Source organism: Rattus norvegicus, chromosome 11 (genome assembly GCF_036323735.1).
Source record: "Rattus norvegicus strain BN/NHsdMcwi chromosome 11, GRCr8, whole genome shotgun sequence".
Classification (NCBI taxonomy): Eukaryota; Metazoa; Chordata; class Mammalia; order Rodentia; family Muridae; genus Rattus; species Rattus norvegicus.
The window spans coordinates 75,625,890-75,646,582 of NC_086029.1; the positions used below are offsets into that span (position 1 = coordinate 75,625,890).

General features: G+C 45.7%; 1 protein-coding gene across 1 annotated transcript in view; it reads left to right on the plus strand.

Annotated features, from left to right (window-relative positions):
* Arhgap31 (Rho GTPase activating protein 31) overlaps positions 1–20,693 on the plus strand; it is a 112,912-nt gene that overhangs the window by 81,714 nt on the left and 10,505 nt on the right. Inside the window, exons 4-8 of the mRNA NM_001105879.1 lie at positions 7,233–7,315; positions 8,234–8,341; positions 8,931–9,073; positions 11,731–11,929; positions 14,551–14,675. Coding sequence (NP_001099349.1) covers positions 7,233–7,315; positions 8,234–8,341; positions 8,931–9,073; positions 11,731–11,929; positions 14,551–14,675 — 658 coding nt within the window. The remainder of the gene's footprint in view (positions 1–7,232; positions 7,316–8,233; positions 8,342–8,930; positions 9,074–11,730; positions 11,930–14,550; positions 14,676–20,693) is intronic.

Sequence of the window (20,693 nt, forward strand, 5' to 3'; positions counted from 1 at the left end):
CATCCAAATTTTGGAGAATAGCTGCATCTCTACCATCAAAAATAAATATATGATAAATCTATTGCTTTGAAACTATGGCCAGAAAAAGGGGCGTGTTTTTTGAACGAGAGTTACTGGCACAGTATGCAATTACATGGGAAGAGAGCAGTCTGAGTGAATGCATAGGAAGGCATCAGGTGCTCGTATTGGAGGCGGGGAGGCCTGGGGGAGGCATCTTCTTTTCTGTTTCATGGCTAAGTAGATTGAGACTGGTGCCTTCTAAGTTGTAGAATAAACGGAATTTTTTTTTTCAATTTTCAAGTTATTAGTTTCCGTTATGGCTATAACAAAATACCACAAACTGTCTGTCCTGGTTTCATTTCCTGTTGCTATGACAAAATACCCTGACAAAACCAGTTTAGAACTGGAGGGATAGCTCTGAGGTTAAGAGTACCATCTGCCTTTTCCGAGGACCTAAGTTCGATTCCTAACCCTCACTTGGCCACTCAAGGGCCCTTAAGGCCACAGTTTAACTAGGGGCTCTGATGCCCTCTTCTGGCTTCCCTGGGCACTGCATGCAAGTGGCACAGACACATGCAAGCAAAATACCCATGCACATTAAAAAAAAAGAAGAAAGAAACCTTAGATGCTTTCCGAAAGGCCCCGGATAGAAAGGTCCCGGATAGAAAGGTATTGCTTGCCTCTCCCAGCTCCCCCAGGGTCATGTGGAGCTCTCTTCTGACTGTGTTTACCTCTGTGCCTTGTAAAGACAGCTGTAAACTGCATGTGGTGATGACCTGGAGAATCTAGGATCATCCCCTTAACGTAACTTAATCCTGAACTTAATCACAGCTACAGAGACCACCCCCCTTTTCTCTCAAATAAGGCAGCATTTCCATGTTCTAGGACACATGTTTCTGTATGATTAGAAGCAATTATTCAATGTACTTTGTTCTGCAGAGAAAAATGCAACATTCATTTTAGGAAAAATTCAAATTTCCTTCTCATTGATCCAGTTAAAATTACTAAACTGAAATGAAAGTTCCTAATTTGGAGTTGCTAGGGAATTGGTGGTTTAATTATTCATTGCATTAGTTTTAAGATCATTTCCGGAAGTCAGGGGTTACATTCCCCTGTGTGTGCAAACACAGAAGGGTCTTGGGTGTCTTTCTCTCACTCTCCCCTTATTCCCTTGAGACAGTCTCTCACTGAGCATTGGACCAGGTGCACTAGCAAGGGAGATCCAGGGAGACACGGTCTTCACCCATCTCCATTCCACAGTGACAGGCTTATAAGCATGTTGGCCATTTTGAGGTTTTACATGGCGTCTGGGGATCTTCTAAACCATCTCCACAGCGCCTCCCCCACCCTTGAAGTCCTTTCTTTATGTATCAATCTCCTTTGTTGAATTAAAAGCTACCTAAGGGGTTGGGGATTTTGCTCAGTGGTAGAGAGCTTCCCTAGAAAGCACAAAGCCCTGGGTTTGGTCCTCAGCTCCGAACAAAAGAAAGAAAACAAAAAGGCTAGCTAAGGTCAGGCAGTGGGGACTCACAACTTTATTTTCAGAGGCAGAGGCAGGTAGATCCCTGAGTTAGAGGCTAACCTGGTCTATATAGCAAGTTCTAGGACAGCCAAGGCTACACAAAGAAACCCTGTCTTCAAAAACCAAAACCAAACAAACAAAAAAGCTACCTAAGACCAGGATGGTGCTTATTTTATTTACTCATTATTGCGTTTCTTCCCTCTAGCTATGAGAAAATATTGGAATGGTTACTAAGCAAACGTTTGCTCACAAGTTTGTTGATTCACATAAGTCACCAAACTGTCGCTTGGGGCAAATTAGCAACTCACATGGGCAAGGAGGTTAAGAGCTCAAGATGGGAGGAGTTGGAAGGCAAGTGCTTGCCAGAGACTAGAGAGGTGGCCGGCAGTGTGTGTGAGCCGGTTTTAGAGGACCTGTGTTAGGCAGCTCACAACCACTTGTAACTCCAGCTCCTAGGGGACCCAACACCTCTGACCCCTACACACACACACACACACACACACACACACACACACACACACACACACACACACGATTAAAAACAAAATGGGGGAGAAATGGATCAGCAGTTAAGAGCACTTACTGCTCTTACAAAGGACTTGAGTTTGGTTCCCAGCACCAAAAGGTCACCACCATCTATAACTTCAGTTGCATGCCCTTAAACACCTCCATGCAGGAGACACATATAATCCATGCAAACACACATACATGCACACACACACAAATAAAAATAAATCGTTTAAGATGTCTTTTCAAAAAGAAGAAAGACCCATGTCCAGAGAAGCCTTTAATCGTGGGGAAATCAAACTAATGGACCACCCTGTTGGAGATCCAAGGTTGAGGAGTGAACCCTCCGCAAGACACTGTTCACCATAATGGAGAGTGCTCCTAGGGTGGCAGTGTCCTCTAGGTGTGGCTCACTTGTGGCTGTCTGCCATTTTCAAACAGAAAGCAAACTATTGACTCTCTCACTTGTTTATTTCATTCAACAGCTGTTAGGACCTTCCACAGCTGGAAGGCATAGTTCAGGGCCCAGAGATTTAACGGGTGAACAAGACAGAAACAATCCTTATTCGCTGAAGGTTCTCCTTAACCAGGAGAGAGAGACCGGGGTGGGGATAAACCCTTGAAATATACCAATATCTCATGAGAGCTGTTAATAAACGCCATGAAGAGAAATAGCCCAGGGCTGGAGAGATATGGATGGACACAAACTGCTATTTTAGGGCCACCAGAATTCTCTCCACGAGGCAGAATCTGAACAGATAGGGATGAAGTGAAGGCACAGATTAGAGCAGTATCTGCTGAAGTGGGTGACAAAGGCCCTGGTTGGGAGTGGGGGAGAGGCTGAGCTGAGAGGACCTGGAGAGACTAGTGCCTAGCATGGGACAAGCATGGTGGCAATGATGGGAGATGGGAGAGAGGGATCACAGGACCCAATAGAGATTGCATCCATGGGTGTAACGAGAATGCACCCACGAAGACTTTCTAGAAGCCACACAGTAGTCAATCCCCCAGAGACTGGAGATCTGTAGTTCTGAGGAAAATTAGCCTTTTTCTTTCTTTTTTTTTTTCTGATCATTACTTTTTAAAATCTAGCTCTGGCATTGAATAATTTAATAAGAGCTGGAGAGATGGCTCAGTGGTTAAGACCCAGAGGTCCTGAGTTCAAATCCCATCAACTACATGGTGGCTCACAACCATCTGTAAATGAGATCTGAGGCCCTCTTCTGGTGTGTCTGAAGACAGCTACAGTGTACTTATATATAATAAATAAATAAATCTTTAAAAAATAAATATCAGGAGAGGGGGAAAGTGGTTTATAATAAGTTTTAAGTGATTGATAAAGCTTAAAGGCATTGGTCCTGACAACTTGACTTCTATCCCTAAGAGCCAGTGGTTCTCAGCCTCCCTAATGCCATACTCTGATACAGTCCTTCATGTTGTGGTGACTCCCACCCCAAATTATTTTTTTTTGCTACTGTTATGATCTGCTGTCTTAATTGGAGAACATTTGATGGGACCAGACTCCTCCTAGAGAAAAATGAGGATTTAAGCCAAACTTGGTGTAACCCTTCCATGATACCAGCTGGAGGGAGAGGTTGAGGCAGGAAGATTGTGAGTTCAAGGCCAGCCTTTACATAGAAAGACCCTGTCTGGTCAAGTAATTGAGTGAGAAGAAAAAGAATTGGGGTGTGGTAGAAAGAGACTAAGGGAAGAAAAAGCAGTTCTCACTGGGCTTACCAAGCATCAGGAGTTAACCTGCCCCTTGACTTCAGAGACCCAACAATGACTAAGCTGCTTCCTAAAATATTAAAGGAACTTTCCATGAGGGCTGCTATCTCCACCTGCACTCTCATTCCTCAAATTCATCTTTCTGTTTTCCATTGTTGTTATTGGCGAGGGCCAGGACATTTAGATCGAGGCACCTTTTATAAGGCGGGGAACAGCGCAAAGCGCTGCAGACTTTGGTCCTGGCTATGCAGGGACAGCCCTGAGCCCTCCCTGTGTGCATTGTGTGAGAACAAACTAAGAGCATCCAAGTTATATCTGCAGCCCTGGCTGCCTGGAGGGGTCACCCTCCCTTCCCCTGCGAGCTTCTCCCTGACTGCTGGCAGTGTGGACCCTGCGATTCTGTTCCCTAAATAATGCTCCAGGAAAGAGATATAGGTGTGAGGCTCCTTCATGGAGTGCTCACGCGCCCCTGCCCCTGGATCTTGTGTATCTATAAAAGCAAAGAAGGCAGCAGTTGCTAATGCTTGCTCCGTTTACAGCAGGCACACCCACCAGAAGAGTGAGATCCGAGGCTATGGCACTCCAACACACATTTCCCTCTTCTTAGGAAAGGGTAACCCAGGGGCTGGAGAGATGGCTTAGCCGTTAAGAGCATTGGGTGCTCTTACAGAGGTCCTGAGTTCAAATCCCACGCAACCACATGGTGGCTCACAACCATCTATAATGAGATCTGATGCCCTCTTCTGGTGTGTCTGGAAGACAGCTACGTGTACTTATATATAATAAGATAAATAAATCTTTTAAAAATTACAAAAGGAAAGGGTAACCCAAATTTCCCACATCGAGGTATCTGACTGCCATTTTAAAATAGTGGGCATATACAGACTGGATAGACAAATACAAAGGTGATAGGTAGATAGATAGATAGATAGATAGATAGATAGATAGATAGATAGATGATAGATACATAGATACACACATAGATAGATAGATACATACATACATACATACATAGATGATAGATGCATAGATAGATACATAGATACATAGATAAATAGATACATACATAGATAGATAGATACATAGATAGATAAATAGATAGATACATAGATACATAGCTAGATAGATACATACATAGATAGATACATAGATAGATACATAGATAGATAAATAGATAGATACATAGATAGATAGATAGATAGATAGATAGATAGATAGATGATAGATAGACAGATGACAGACATATGTAAATATTTTTACTTCCATTGAAAAGAGGGTGAGATATGAGAGCTGGGGGATGACTCAGTGGGTAAGAGAACTCGATGCATAAGCCGCAGACCTGCATGCTGGTTCTCATCGCCCACACAAAAACTAGATGACCTCATGGGCTCCCATGATGCAGGAGACATCAGGATCTCTCTGGGTAACTGTCAAGCTCCAGGCTCAATGGGAGACCCTGCTTCAAAGGGAACCCATACACAGGAAGACAAGAGACATACTTCTCTGGCTGGTGCACTCGTGTGCAACAGAATCAAAAGGCCATAATGAAACCTGTCACTCGGATGCTTACTTCAAATTTAAATTTAAAAGCAAGTTAAGTAAATGGTGGAGCAGGAACACGTTGACACATACATTGTCAACATAGGAGTGGTGTGGGATCAGGGGCAAGAGGAGTAGGGAGACCCAGGCAGGACCAAACCTTAGAATCCTTTTAAGCCAGAACATACACAGCAGATATGGTTGAGAGAAGGGCCCAGCAGAAAGTGGGTGTCCCCCAAAGTTAACAGACTTCTGCCTTCAGTGAGTAGTGGCTAAAAGCTGTCATTGATAAGAGTATAACCACAAATGTTGTTGTTGGGCTTTTGTTTGCTTTATGGTACCGGGGACTCGACCCAAAGCCTCTTATGTGGTAAGCAAGTGCTTTGTCCCTGAGCTAGGGCCACACTCCCTTTCAAAGTTTTAAGACAAGACGGTAGGATGGCTCAGTGGTTAAAGGTGCTTGCAGCCAAGCTCAGTGACCTGAGTTTGATCCTTGGGATCCACATTATGGGAAGAGAGAACCAACCCCTGCAAGCTGTTCTCGACCTTCACATATACGCCACGTATAAACACACTCGCACGCAAGGAATAATAATAAACGTAATGATTTTTGAAGGAGGATCTTGATATAAACTCACTCCATAGCCCAGGCAAGCCTTGAATTCACTGTCTTCCTGCTTTGTCCTTCTAAGAAGATGCAGTCGCTATGGAACCACAGTGCATTGCAAGGTACTCTGTTTGATTATTTGTTCCGTTGGGCTGGAAATCCAGCCCAGGGCCTTGTGCACGCTCAGCCAATGTTCTTACCGCTGAGCCACACCCAGTACTCCATAATGGAAGGATAATCCAGAAATGCCAACCAACAAAGGACTGTGGGTGAATGGTGTGTGAAGCCCCCAGATTTGAATCTTGTTTTTTGCTTAAATTGCAGCCAGCTTATCTATCAAAGTAGTTCAAGAACAGGAGACAGCTCGCCATGCCGCACTGAGTCAGGAAACAGAAGGCTTGTGATAAGCTTGATTACTCCTTTTTTTAATTCGGCACAGGACCGCAGCCTCTGGAATGTCAGTGTCCATATTTAGGGTGCATCTCCTCGCTTCCATTAACCTAATCTAGATAGTCCTTTGCAGACAGGCCGAAAGACGTGTCTCCTCGGTGATTTTAGAATCCCGTCAGGTTGACTTGTCAATGTTAATCATCACACACAGGCTGGGTATATTCTCAAGATAGGAAACAGGGCTGGAATTGAAGAATTGTTGGGGATGCTGGTGTCACGCGGCAGCCTAGGGCTATCAAGAGATGGACATGAGCCAGCCTGTCATCACATTGTCCTCACAGAGTTCCTGCCTCCCCTGCAAGGCCCTGGACTGATGGGAACAAAATGCCCACCCTCGATATAAGCAGATATCAAATCAGGGCAAGGCCACCAGATCCTGGGGACAAAACTCTTGTCCCTGATAAGAGAGGCAGGTCTTCTCTGCTCCTTGGCAGCCGAAACAGGTAGCAACTGAGGACTAGGAGTCATGTAATAGTCACAGGCTAGGTGACAAGTATGTAGCTGTTCACACCCAAAGGGGCTGAGTTGACGTGGGCCCCCATGACATTACTGTCTTGTGCTACCTCTCTGAATGCAAGTGTCTAGGACTCTGTGCCATGAAGGACACCTTTCAACCCTGAACATTCTTTCCTCAGACACCTAACAACATCTGAGGGCACACAGAGACCCACCCACTCCTGTGTGCACACAGGGTGAAGGCACTTGACTCTGAAACTCAGAAAGGGCGTCTGGCTTGCTGCTGGCACAGACAGCAGTGCTTCTGGAACAGGATCTGCAGGCGCAGTTGTAAGGCTGGAAGATCTGAGTCCTGAACACGTACCTGCAGGAAGGGTCCTGGCTCCTGGATGCTCACTGGGTACTTCATGTTCTTCTCCGCAGGAAGCGGTGTCTCACTGTCCGGAAGAAGGCCAGCTGGCCCGAATCCAGAATGTTATCCAGGAGCTCCCCCCACCCCATTATAGGTAAGAAAGAAACTCAGACTCAGTGCGGTCAAGCATCCAAGAGGCGGAGAGGGGTGACAACTGAAGCCAATGGGTGGTGGCTTTCCTGGAGGCGTTTGGAAATTAATGAACAGTCAGTGTTGTCGGGAAGAGCGGGTGTCGAACCAGGGATGTTGGTTGGCAAGAACAACCTGCTTCCACTTGCAGGGTACCCATCAGAGCGCCAAAGAAAGCCATCACAACCACACAAGTCAGCCTCATAGTGACAGCCTTGGTTCATAACCTGAATTATACTATAAATAAACCTTTGGAAACCCAGGTTTCCAAACCTTAAACCTGGGGGTGACTATGGTTCGTGAGCACCATTATCTCCACTGACTCCTTAAGACATCATCCCCATCCTTTCTATTCTCACGGATTATCAGGAAATGGTGCTTTTAGCAGAATTCAATTTGGTACTATAAAGAACTCCCTGAAGTGAACAAATGTTCATTTATGAAACAGGCCCATCGCAGGACCTGAGTTAGCCTGTAGCTAGACAGTTATCCCCTAAGAATCGAGATGAGAACCTATTTGAGGATTGTGAGAAAGTGAATTTTCCCAGGGTGGAAAAGAAGAAGGTGTCACTAAGCGCTCAGGGCCTGCGGCCTGTGATTCTCTGTCCCTGGACTCACCGTTTCAGCTGACATCTTACAGTGCTAACATTTGTCCCCATCCTGAGCCAGTGGCTCTGACACCTGTCCTCAACCTGAGTCAGTGGCCCTGGAGTCAAAAAAGTTACCTTCATCAATCTTGATCTCTTCCGAGTGTTCCTTCAAAGTTCGTAACATAAGGACTTCTTGATCCCAATTTGGGTATGAACTCCAAGTGGCAGACTTCACCTAGTCACGGACATCACTTACTTTGGCAAAAATCGATCAAACAAATGAACTCTTTCAGGACCTTGGAATACCTGATTCGACACCTGGCCCACATCGCCTCATTCAGTAGCAAGACCAACATGCACGCCAGGAACCTGGCCCTGGTGTGGGCCCCAAACCTCCTCAGGTAACTACCACCCCGTGGGCTCAGAGCAGCTCACACGTAGAAGCAAAGGCTGGGTGCTTCAGAGGTAAAGCCCTGGAAGACATGGCTAAGTGATCTCTTGATGGGCACGTATAGCTTAAAACTGCCTTTAAGATCTTGAGCTCTTGGCCTGCTCACTTGGAAACTCTGGTTCCAAAGGCATTTGCGGCTAAAGGTGTGAATCTCTGTGTTACCACTTCTTGAAAAGGCCTTTTTTGAGCTCTGAAGTTCATTGGCTTTTCTTGGCTGTGGTGATGGCTATAGCTTGAATCAGCTGCTTCGTGGAAATCACAAGCAATGACTTGACCCATGGGACCACTGGGTAAAGATGGGAGGGAATCCCATGAAGTAAAAAGAAGTCAGTTCTGTCCGTCGATGGGCAGTGTTTACAGTCTTATAACATAGACTGCATGACCGTGATCTAGTCTATCCAGTGGGTTGGGCTTTACCATGGTTGGGAGATTCTCTCTGATTGGTCATGAGACATTAAAGCCTGCGAAAGGCTCACGGGCCACCCTCACCACCTCTTGTGGTGCGACAGACTCATTCTGAATATGTTTCTTCCGTGCAGGAGTAAAAAAATCGAAGCTACTATTTGCAACGGAGATGCAGCGTTCCTGGCAGTCCGGGTCCAGCAGGTGGTGATTGAGTTCATACTGAATCACGCTGATCAAATCTTCAACGGTGGTGCTCCGGGGGCTCTGCAGCAGGATGGTAATGGCTCCCCACCCCCTGGCATATCCCCTGCAAGCTTAGCTTCCGTTATTGCCCTACCCATAGAGCTCCCAGATAAGGGAGTACAGAAATAGAAGCAGGGAAAGTAGTCATCCCAGGTCAGGCTCGACTACACAGAGCCTGAGGCCAGCCTGCGCTGCTACGTGAGTCGCTGTCTCAAACAAGTATTGATAAGCGAGGAGAGGTCTGGCTTTAATTCTGAGTATTGTATTACATACCGACGACTGTGTGTTGGTATCTGTGTCATGATGGGGCAGACTCCAGCCACCATGACAGTGTTAGATGCGTATCTGTACGATGCAGCGATCGGTGCACTTGTCTGCCAATTTAGCATGTTTCAGATCAGGTGCATATATGTTCTCTCCGTGGAATGGAGGCCTGAGACAGCGTCCCCTTCCTAGTGAGCTCTTTATCATGTAAAGGTAAGGGCAGCATTCTTTCTCCTTTGGTTGCACTCCGGTTTTCACAGGAGCCCTATGGTTTTAGAAGAGGCTTATGTCTTCCCCCTTGAAGTCATTGGTGAACAGAGGCTGCATGTCCACACTCACGTGTAGATCTGGAACATGTGCTCTATGCGACCGTTTCCTGAGTACTTTATCCTGCCCTGTATCAGACAGGAAGCTTACAATAAAAAAAAATGAGTGCGTTTGTACGAGTGTGGCTCATGGCAGAGCGAACCCTGGGAGTGAACTGGTTTGTGGTGTTTGACCTTCTATGAGCTTCACTTATAAAACATCAGAAATCTGGTCAATCAGAATTGCCCCGGTGACCATTTGGGTTTTTTTGTTTGTTTGTTTGTTTGTTTGTTTCTTTTTTTTTTTTTTTTTTTTTGGAGCTGAGGATCGAACCCAGGGCCTTGTGCTTGCTAGGCAAGCGCTCTACCACTGAGCTAAATCCCCAACCCAACCATTTGTTTTTAAGAGTGGTTTTCCACTATAAGGGTCTGTCACCATTGGTGGGCTGATGGTGGCCTTGTGGAAACACAGGTTACTGAGCCCCATCCCTGGACTCTCCGATCTAAACAGTCTAGAGTGTGACTGGAAAAAAAAAAAAAAAAAAAAAAAAAAAGGTGTGCTTCTAAGAAGTTCCCCTCTGATGTCAGTGCAGTTTGTGAGAGAGCACACAGAGAGAGTTTGCTTTCCATCGCTGTGATAAACACCATGACCACAAGCAACTTGAGGAGGAGAGGGTTTATTTCATCCTACAGCTTACTAGCCTTCACGAAGGGAAGTTGGGGAAAAAAGTCAAGGCAGGAACCTGCAAGCAGCAACTGAAGTAGAGACCCCTGGAGGAGTGCTGTTTATTGGCTTGCTCCTCATGGCTCTCTGAGCTTGTCTTCTTGTACCCAAAACCAAATACCTAGGGGTGGTACCATCCACAATGGGCTGGGCTCTCCCACATCACTCACCAATCACTCACGAAAGTGCCCCAGATACTAGGTACCAGTACCTCTCTCCCGTGCATTTGTAATGATCAAAATGTCCTCAGGGGGGTGCTAGAGAGGTTGCTCAGTGGTTAGAAGCGCTGGCTGCTCTTCCTAAGCCCACAACTGCCTGTAACTCCAGCTCCAGGGCACCTGATACCTTCCTCTGAGGGCAGCTATACACACATAGACACAGACACAGGCACATATACATACATACATACATACATACATACATACATACATACATACATACATATGTATATGTATATGTGTGTGTGTGTGTGTGTGTGTGTGTGTGTGTGTGTGTACTATTTTTTAAATCTAGAAAATAAGATGCCCTCATAGCCAGGCACTGTAGAGGTGAGTCCAGGAGGATCATGAGTTCAAAGTCATCCTTGGTTATGTAGCAAGTTCAATGCCAGTCTGGGTTACATGAGACCTTATCTCAAAAACAAAAACAAAAACAAAAACAAAAAACTAAAAAAATAAATACATAAATAAATAAAAATTCTCCAGATGTTGCCAAATATCCTTTAGTAGAACAAGGGGAAATTGCCTCAAGTTAAGAACCATTGGCAGAGAAGGAAGAGCTTTGCCCATTAACCATGCATTCATCACTTCCGTCCTAAAAGGAATACCACAGAGGAAGGGCAACTGACTACAAGACAAGTACATACTGAGGAAAGAGACGCCTCTCTCTGTGAGAATAACACAGTATATTAGTGATCTGTCCCTCCAGAGACAGAAGCCTAGGAAAAGTAGACTCCAGCCAACCATGGCCTTAGAGCATGTTTTCCTCAGTTGTGGGGGTAAAAGGCAGCCTCCTACTTCATTTTAGCTGAGTTAAGCCCAGTTCTTATCTGACCAAAGCACTTAGCAGAATTTTCAGGATTAAGAACCATTGCTGTAACTCTGGATCACAGTAAGTGCTCAATAAATATTTGTGGAATGAATGAATGAGTCTATCAACAGTCACTCCACGGAAAGGACAGAAAGTAATTACTTCCTGGTGCCCCTCAATGCCCTCCACCCACCATGGGCAGGAAAACGGAAAGTTTCCTGTGTACAACCTCTGCCCCAGACTCCCTAAGCCACAGTTGGCATGCAGCCTCTTGCCGAGGAGTTCAGTGGAAAGGCTGTAGATGAGAGATCAGACTGGGCCTAGAGCTCGGATATGCTCCCAAGCCAAACTCTTTCCTTTGGTTTACAGAAAGCCGCACTATCACAAAGAGCCTGACCTTGCCAGCCCTGTCCCTGCCCATGAAGTTGGTGAGCCTGGAGGAGGCTCAGGCCCGAAGCTTGGCGACAAACCACCCTGCTCGAAAAGAAAGACGGGAGAACAGCCTGCCCGAGATCGTCCCTTCCATGGGCACGCCCTTCCACACAGTCCTTGAGTTACCGGACAACAAGTAATTGCCATTCTTACAGAACTCTGAAGGATTTGGGGGTGGGGGGAGACAAAGGAGTGAGATGTCCAGTCTCAGGGCCATGAGTGATGACAGTATGGGTTGGGATACAGCTCTGAGTGGGTACAAAGAAATTTTCGAGTCTCCACGATTTTCAACATCCTCAAATAGTGATGGCCTCCTCCCACTGCCCCAGACATACTGTGAGTTCTTATCTCCTACCACAGACCCAGGTGAGTTATGAGTCTCTCCTTCCATCAAGTAGACAAAACAAGCCTGGAGTTTACACATGTGATTTGCCAACGAGTGCTTGCCTCCTTCCCCGTGACCTCCACCCCCCACAGGACATTGCAAAAGGCATGGAAATCAGCCTATGCCAGAATACAAGTTGGCAAATGGGACACTCTTGTCAGAGGGCCCCTGCTGGCAGCACTTGGGGATGATACTTCTGACTTCCTTACTTCTCCTCAACCTTCCAGAGACCACACACACACACACACACACACACACACACACACTCCTTTTTGTGTCATCTGTATGCAGACTTACATGTGTCCATGAGGACATGCGTGTGCAGGTCTGTAGGAGGCCAGGAAGCAACTTGTTCCTCAGGAGCAAAACACATGGTCCATCATGGGCCTGGGGCTTATAGAGTAGGCTGCTGGGTAATCCATGAGCTCAAGGGATTCGAATCTTTGTCTTCCGGTCACTGGGACTACATGCATGTACCCCTTTGCTCAGCTTCTTTACATGAGATACCAGATCCAACTCAGGTCTTCATGCTAAGTGGCAAGCAATGTATTGACTTGAAGCATCTGTCCAATCTTCCTCCCCTATAAAACAAATCATCATTAGTACCCACGAGGTATCTTCTTTATTTCTTCTTCTACTACAACCATAGTCTTTACCCACTCACCTCATCATGAAAGAAGGTAGGAACTGGAGCGAGAGTCCTAACCCTTCAGCAGGTAGTAGGTGAAGGTGCCTTTTCATTGGATGGAGTCATCCTTTCTGTTTAGTAGTTGACTCCTGTCCCCAAGACAACAAGCTGTTTCGAGAGGAAGATGTCTGCTACCCTGGATAACTAGAGGAGGCTTGTGATAGGGATAGCATGTCTCAACTTCCCCGGGAAAGTTCCCTGGCTGTGTTCTGAAGAGAAGGGTCTTTGCATTCACATGTTTGATCACCTAGTGAATTCCCAGACAGGCTAAAGTCAGGTAAAGCTTGGAGTTTAAAGGGAAACTTTTAGAAATATCAGAGTCATTCATGACTCTGTTTCCTAGAGCAAACGGATTGTACCCTCTTAGAACTAAATACACTGCCCTTCTCTCTAAAGCCACACAGAATAAGACTCCTTCCCAGGGATGAAGGGTGCTTCAGAGAGACCATCTCCTGCATTTTCTCTGCTTTCACACACAGCACCACACCAGCTTAATATATGCAACTCTGTGCGATACACCCTAAGGCTAAGGAAGTCCTCAGACGACTGTCAAGCCAAGTCTGATAGAAACCAACAAGTATGCAGACTTGTCTCCAACTGATTGCAAAGATGTGCTAAAGCTTTTAGAAAAAAAGGCTCCTGGTGAGAACCATGGGTTACAAGGTTTCAACCTGAACTTCATGCCAGAGCCTGGCTGTGTGGATCTGAAGCAGGAGTCGCCTCTGTGGTGCCCCCTGGTGGTACCAGGTTCTCATGAGCCAGCCCAATGCTATGTTACCAACCCTCATCCCCATACCCATAGCCAAACAGCCTGGTAGAAGGCTGGGCAAGAGGTATGCTGACCCTTATTTGTTTCTTACAATGACCACTGATGCCAGCCGGCAAGCCACACCTTTTCACAGCAGCGCCAAAACAGACAGACACTTCTGCTGCTTTATGAGTCCTTGCGTTGCTTAGACGCGTCCTAGCCATATGGCCCCCAGGCAGAAAGCACAGTCCTGAGGTCTGTGGTCTTAAATGTTTAAAAGGTCTATAGTGTTAAATGTTTAAAATATCTACGGTCTTAATCTTTGTTTGTTTGTTTGAGGCAGGTCTCACTACATGGCCCTGGCTGTTCTAAAACTCACTCTGTAGACCAGGCTGGCCTCAGACTCAGAAATCTGCTTCCCTGGTGCTGGAATTAATGGCCTGTGCCACCACTTCTGGCTTGATTACTTCTCTTTCTTTAAAAAAAAAATTCAGCATGTTTGAAGAAGCAGGACCACAGTGCTTCATAGATGTTCTGCCAGATCTCAGAACTGTGTGTTTGCTTGTGAGCTCTGGCTGTCCCACTGACTACTGTCTGTTTGCCTCCCACCCCTGCCTTTGATAAATGACAAACCTTGGCTGTAGTTCTGAAGAAAGGGGTCTTTGCATTAATGTGTTTGATCACCTTGGGGCATCCCAAGATAGGCTAAAATCAGGTACAACTTGGATTTTAGAGGGGAAACTTCTAGAAATATCAGAGCCCCTCATGACTGAGACTCTAGTTGTAATGTTCTTTCTCAATTTTGCAGTCGCCCTCGAAACAGCGAGGTAGAGATGTTCAAGCCAGCCTGGTCTGCTTCAGACCCTGTCTCAAAACAAAACACTGCCTTGAAACGATTTGCTCCACTAACACACGTGTTTGGCTCGGTTGTTCTAGGAGAAAGCTTTCCAGCAAATCAAAGAAGTGGAAATCAATATTTAACCTGGGTCGTTCTGGATCGGACTCGAAATCCAAGCTGAGCAGAAATGGGAGTGTGTTCGTGAGAGGCCAGAGGCTGTCGGGTGAGAATCCGTGCCAAGCTTACTATGCACTCGTGTGTCCTTAGCCCAGCTTCACGTTTGATCACTGCAGATGAACCAGACCAGAATGGAAAGTTTCAGATTTACTCCAGCTTTCTTTTTTAAGATGATGAAGAAGATGATGTTTTTAGCCAATGTCTATACCATCCATAAAACCCCCAAGGCTAGCATCTTTCACAACAGTTATCAAAAACGAAAATATAATTTTAATACTATTACTTGATTTGTATACCTTAAAATTCACACTTAACCAGTTGTTCCCACTCACGTCCTTTTTCTGGTCCAAGTCCAAACCTGGAATTCATATTTCATTTGCTTGTCATCTATCCTCAGTCTCCTCCAAGGGAGAACCGTACTTCAGTTTCTCTGAACATGATACTTTGGAGAACATCGGCTTTTGTTCTGTAAACCTATCTCTATGTGGGCGTGTCTGGGGCTTACCTGTGGTTAGATTGAAGTTAGGAGGTTTCCAGACAATCTACAAAGGCTGTGCTCTGCCTGCCTCTGGGTGCATGATGCCACCCGCTTCCTGTGTGTGACGTTGGTTACGGTTACTTGGTTAAAGCACCACGTGTCACATAGTCCAACAGCATTTGTCAGGTCTTTCCTGCAATGGTCGTTTCCCCAAGTAGCTATCTTCTATTAGTTGGAATGCGGCTGTAAAGAAAGCCTGTACCTTCAACCTTGAGAGTTGTGATTGTAAGTGGGGGTTCTTCCCCATGGGTTTATTCCTGAGCAAACAAAAAAATTGATAAAAAGAGGAATCAAGAAAATGGGACGACTCTACTACTAAATCCAATCGATGCATCCTGAATATTGTGCCAGGAAAGGAAGAACAAGAAAAACTTCCTCAATGACTTAGTGCCCAGTGTGAATGCACAAATACAAGGATCAAATCTTGTCTGGATCCTACTCTGTCTATCGGTCTGTCTGTCTGTCCGTCTGTCTGTCTGTTTTCTAAAAGCCACAAAGAGAACTTTGAGAGCAAATAGGAAACTTAGGGTATGTACTGGCCACTAGGTGACTTTGAGGGATTATTAAATTGTATAGTGTGTGTTTGCTCTTATGAGGTATTTACAATGAAATGTCAAAAGTGTCAAGACTCGCTTTCAAGTGTTTTGAGGAGGCATAGGTATGGAACAGACAGATCCAATACCCAGAAAGACGCCAACAACTGTTGAAACTAGGTGGTGGGTTTAGAAAAGTCTATGACATTTATGAATGTGTGAAATATTCAGCTAGTGTTGGAAGGAAATGGGTTCCTGTAGGAGAAATGAGAGGTAATGTGTCTAAATTCTTTGTGCAGGCTAAGTGATAATGTTATGACAAGGGGCAGAAAATAGACATACGAGACACCTGAGTTGTGTTTGCATGGTGCATGATGAAGGATGAATGGTGGACAGCAGCCACAGCAATTTTGACGATAAGTAAAAGTAAATCCAGTTCAGCGACAGAGAAGGCATCTGGTAACAACCCAGTGGCCCTGTCTTCATTGCACTGTGCCTTCCTCAACTGTTCCGTCCCCGTTCTGTCAGCACCGTTCTGGATGGGCTTCCTTGACTGTGTCTATTAAAGGCAGTTTTTCCCTTTGAGCATTACTGTCCCCAAAGGCAGAAAAAATGTCATTTCTGGTGGCTTGCTCACCGGACATTCTCATCAGTGTCCTGCCTTTCGTCTTCCCTGGTCTCGGTAGCTATCACTGGATCACAGGACCCGACTGATTGACATGGGTTCCAAACCAATGATTGGCACCGGGAAGGGAAATTAAACCTCAGAAGTGCAAGAGCTCTGTGAAGAGGGCAAAGGGGAAGGGATTCTGTGTATTTGTCTGTGGACAGTTGTGAGGTAGACACACCTTTCATAAAATGCAAAACTAGCCCAAGTGACAAGGACAGAGTAGCAAAGGATGGCAGACGTGATACAAACAAGAAATCAGGACTCTCCGTGGACAACCGGGAGCAAGAGTGAGCACCTGACAGGAAACTGCTAGTCTGTGACGAGAGACTGCCTAGGCACATCAAAGAGGGGATTTGTTACAGAACAGAAGAGGCCAGGAATAAAAAGACAGAACCCAAGAGAGAGCAAAGCAGATGAACCAAGAGGCAATAAAAGCCATGCTTTGCTCTTGAATTAGGAAGAGTCCTGCTACCCCCAGGTGATCTTTCAAAAGGCACAAATCCAAGGTGCTGGACTAAATGGTGGCTGAGTTCATGGGGTGCCTGTGCTCCGCAAAGCGGAGTGTCTCAGGGTCACCCAGAGAGTGGCTCGCATGGCAAGAGCTGTCAGTGATTTTTAAAAGACTCCCTAAGCAGATCTGCCACCCAGTCAGGGTCGAAAGCTACTCGGTTAGGCTCTTAGAAACTAGTGACTGTAAATAAAACCCAGGCAGCCAAACTGTGGTGGGATGTAGGAACAAAAATGAGAAAACCTCAGATGGCAATACATGTGGCTCCTGGTGACCGTGACTGTTGCTAGAGTGGCTGTTACTAGAATGATTGTTGCCTGAGTGGCTGTTGCCAGAGTGACTGTTGCCTGAGTAGCTGTTGCCAGAGTGACTGTTGCCAGAGTGACTGTTGGCTGAGTGACTGTTGCCAGAGTGACTGTGGCTAGAGTGACTATTGCCTAGGTGGCTGTTGCCAGAGTAACTGCTTTAGAACTCTAGAAACTAAAACTGACGTGTTGCTAATAGGCATTATTCTAACAAATATAACAAAATCTGTACTCAAAGATAGGCCGAGGAAGTCTGTAACATAACCTCCCAGTGTAGTCTTCACAGGTGGCACATAGGTTTGCAATAATTCTCTCTCTCTCTCTCTCTCTCTCTCTCTCTCTCTCTCTCTCTCTCTCTCTCTCTCTCTCTCTGTGTGTGTGTGTGTGTGTGTGTGTGTGTGTGTGTGTGTGTGTATGTGTGTGTATAAGAAAGGGGGAGGGGTTGGGGATTTAGCTCAGTGGTAGAGCGCTTGCCTAGCAAGCGCAAGGCCCTGGATTCGATCCCCAGCTCTGAAAAAAAAAGAATAGAAAGAAAAAAAAAAAGAAAAAAAGGGGGAATCACACATGGAAACAATACGTTACAATCTCCATGACAAAGGGCACTTTATAAGTTTTGTACGTGCGTGTGGAGTATGTTTGGATGTGCACACATATGCATTGCAAGTACAGGTACCCACACATATGGAGGCAAGAGGTTAATGTCAGGTGTCTTTTTCTACTGCCTTTCACCTTGTTCTGTTTGAGACTTGGTTGCTCACTAAACAATTTTAGCTAGGCTGGATAACCAGAAATCCCCACCCTCAACAGACACACATGTATACACGCACATGCACACATATGTGAACACACACACACACACACACACACACACACACACACACACACACACACACACCACACCATGCAATCCATCTCTACCTCCCTGCCACTAGGATTTCAGACACATGCTGCTAGTCTTGGCTTTTATGTGGATGCTGGGAATCCAAACTCAGGCCCTCCTGTTGCAGAGCGAACACTTTACCTATTGAACCATTTCCCAAGCCACCTTGGGGCATTTTAAAAATTGATTAACTGTGAATCGTATTGGGAGTTTATTGGATTAGCAGCAGAGAGGAAGACATGTTTAAGCACGTTTAGAAAGCTCAACAGATCAGAAGGGGTAAGGAAAAAAATGAGGTAGTCGCTGAACACAGATGCATAAACCTTGAACCAAATTCCAGACACTGGTTTCAATTTAAGTTTGTTTTATATCAAAATAAACTCCTGAGCAGAAGAAGCCATGGGGCTGGAGGCTTTTCCTTTGAGTGAAGGAGTCATCAGACTGAACCAAGACCACAAAGGTTCCCAGAAGACTCTTGGATGAGAGCTGAGGCGAAGCTCGGTAGAGTTCTTATCTGGTATGCAGGAGGCCCAAGGTTCAACCCTCCAACATTGCACAAACTTGGCATGGTAACACTTGCCTGGGATCTCAGCCCTTAGGAGGTGGAGACAGAAGAATCCGGATCTTAAGGCCATCCTCAGCTATATAGTCCAAAGACCGCCTGCTTTACATAAGAGTCTATTTTTTTAAAAACAACATAGGACTGTTGGGGTCACCTCCAGGAGGCCAGATCAACACCTCAGGCAAAAATATCCTCAGAGCATAAGCATGAGCCAACAGACCCTAAGCATTTAGTTACTGCAGAGAGAAGATGCCTTGAGATGCTTAGAGCTATTGAGTAAAGCTGAAGAGCTTGAATGGAGCCGGCGGGCTGACTCAGGGTTACCAGGAAATCACTTGGACCCTGCCCCTTAAGGTCAACAAGTGGAAATCAGAGTCCAGAAACAGAGAGACACAGGGAACGAAGGCAAAGAACATCTCAGAACACAGAGGGAGGGACACCATCCAGGCAGCTTCAGGATAATAAATCAGTTTATGACCCTGTACAAACAACGGCTCCTGGAGGGTAAGACTCTTGGCATGCTATTGAGAGTGAAGAGGTTGGAGGCAGTCAGTGCCCTTAGTGAGCTTGAGAGGAGCCACAGTCCATCCTCCTTCCGTGGGAGTCACAGAGAATCCCCAAGCGCAGGAGGCTAAGGGCCTAAGTCTGAACCTCTTAGGAGAGGGGAGTTTAGACTAAGGGGAGAAAAGGGGAGAATTTTTTTAAAAAATAATAAAAACAGGCATGAGTTATTTCCCAATTTGAGTTAATGCCAACTCTGACTGAGGAACAAGTTCCCTTCTTCCCCTGCAGTATGCTCTAGCTGATCCTAACAGTCATAAGCAGTGTGTGTTGTTTGGTTTGGTTTGGTTTGGTTTGGTTTGGTTTGGTTTGGTTTGGTTTGGTGAGACAGGTCATCACTATGTAGCCCTAGCTGATCTGGAACCCACTACGTGCTATTTTCACTAGAGTATTTATTCCAGTTTAGAACAACACAATTATTTTGTAGTCGTTTCTCGTTTAATCTTAACAACTCTATTGTCTTTTATACTCTGCTGGGCATCGTGGCACATGCCTTTAATCTCAGCACTCAGGAGGCAGAGGCTGGCGGATATCTGAGTTCGAGGCCAGCCTACACAGAGAAATCCTGTCTCAAAATACCAAACACACACACACACACACACACACACACACACACAAAAGAGAAGTGGAGGGAGGAAGGAGGAAAGAGAGAAAGAAAGAGAGGGGGGAGGGAGAGAAGGAGGGAGAGAGAGGAAGGAAGGAAGGAAAAAAAGAAGGAAAGAAAGAAAGAAAGGAAAGAAGAAAGAAAGGAAGAAAGGAAGGAAGGAAGGAAAAAAGAAAGGAAAGAAAAGAAAAAGGGAAAGACAGAAAAGTATAATCCAAGAAAGGCTGCACATCTGAGACTACACAGTCGCAAACTGGCAAGGGTGAGAATGAAACCCGATCTAAATCTGGAGTCACCTGAATGGTGTTAGTCTTAAACTCCTTAGTTTCTAAGTTCTCTTGTTCCTCCTATCAGCCTTGACATGGAAGGAATATCTGTCCCAATCCTGCTTCCTTTGCTGTAAGAGAGTCCCTGAAGCTGTATAACTTTATGAAGAAGAGTAGTTTCTAGTTCTACAGGTCGTGCTGGCAACTCCTTGACTTCTGGTGAGATTCTTGGGCTGCTTCATTGGGGAGCAGAAAAAGAATGGAGACACATAAGGGAGAATGGAGAAAGAAGGACAGACTCTCCCACAGATCTCCAATCCCATCAAGAAAGTCTAAGCTATTTGTGAGCCCCTGCCCCGGAACCCAGCTCCTCCCAGCCCTGGGGTACTGAAGAGCTAAGCTTCCGACCTATGGACAGACATCTTTGGGTCGAACTCAAGAATTAAATTCTTAACTCATTCAGATTTACACTTTCTCCAGGCCCCGTCTATGGAACCCTACAACGATACATAAAGTATACCAGGTGCATAGTCTGTGTTCAAACAAACCTAGATTTGGTAGAGATCTCGTCATTGGTGAGGTTGGTGAGTGAAATCACATGAGGGACAAACAGTCTACAGATTCCATGGAGCACAGC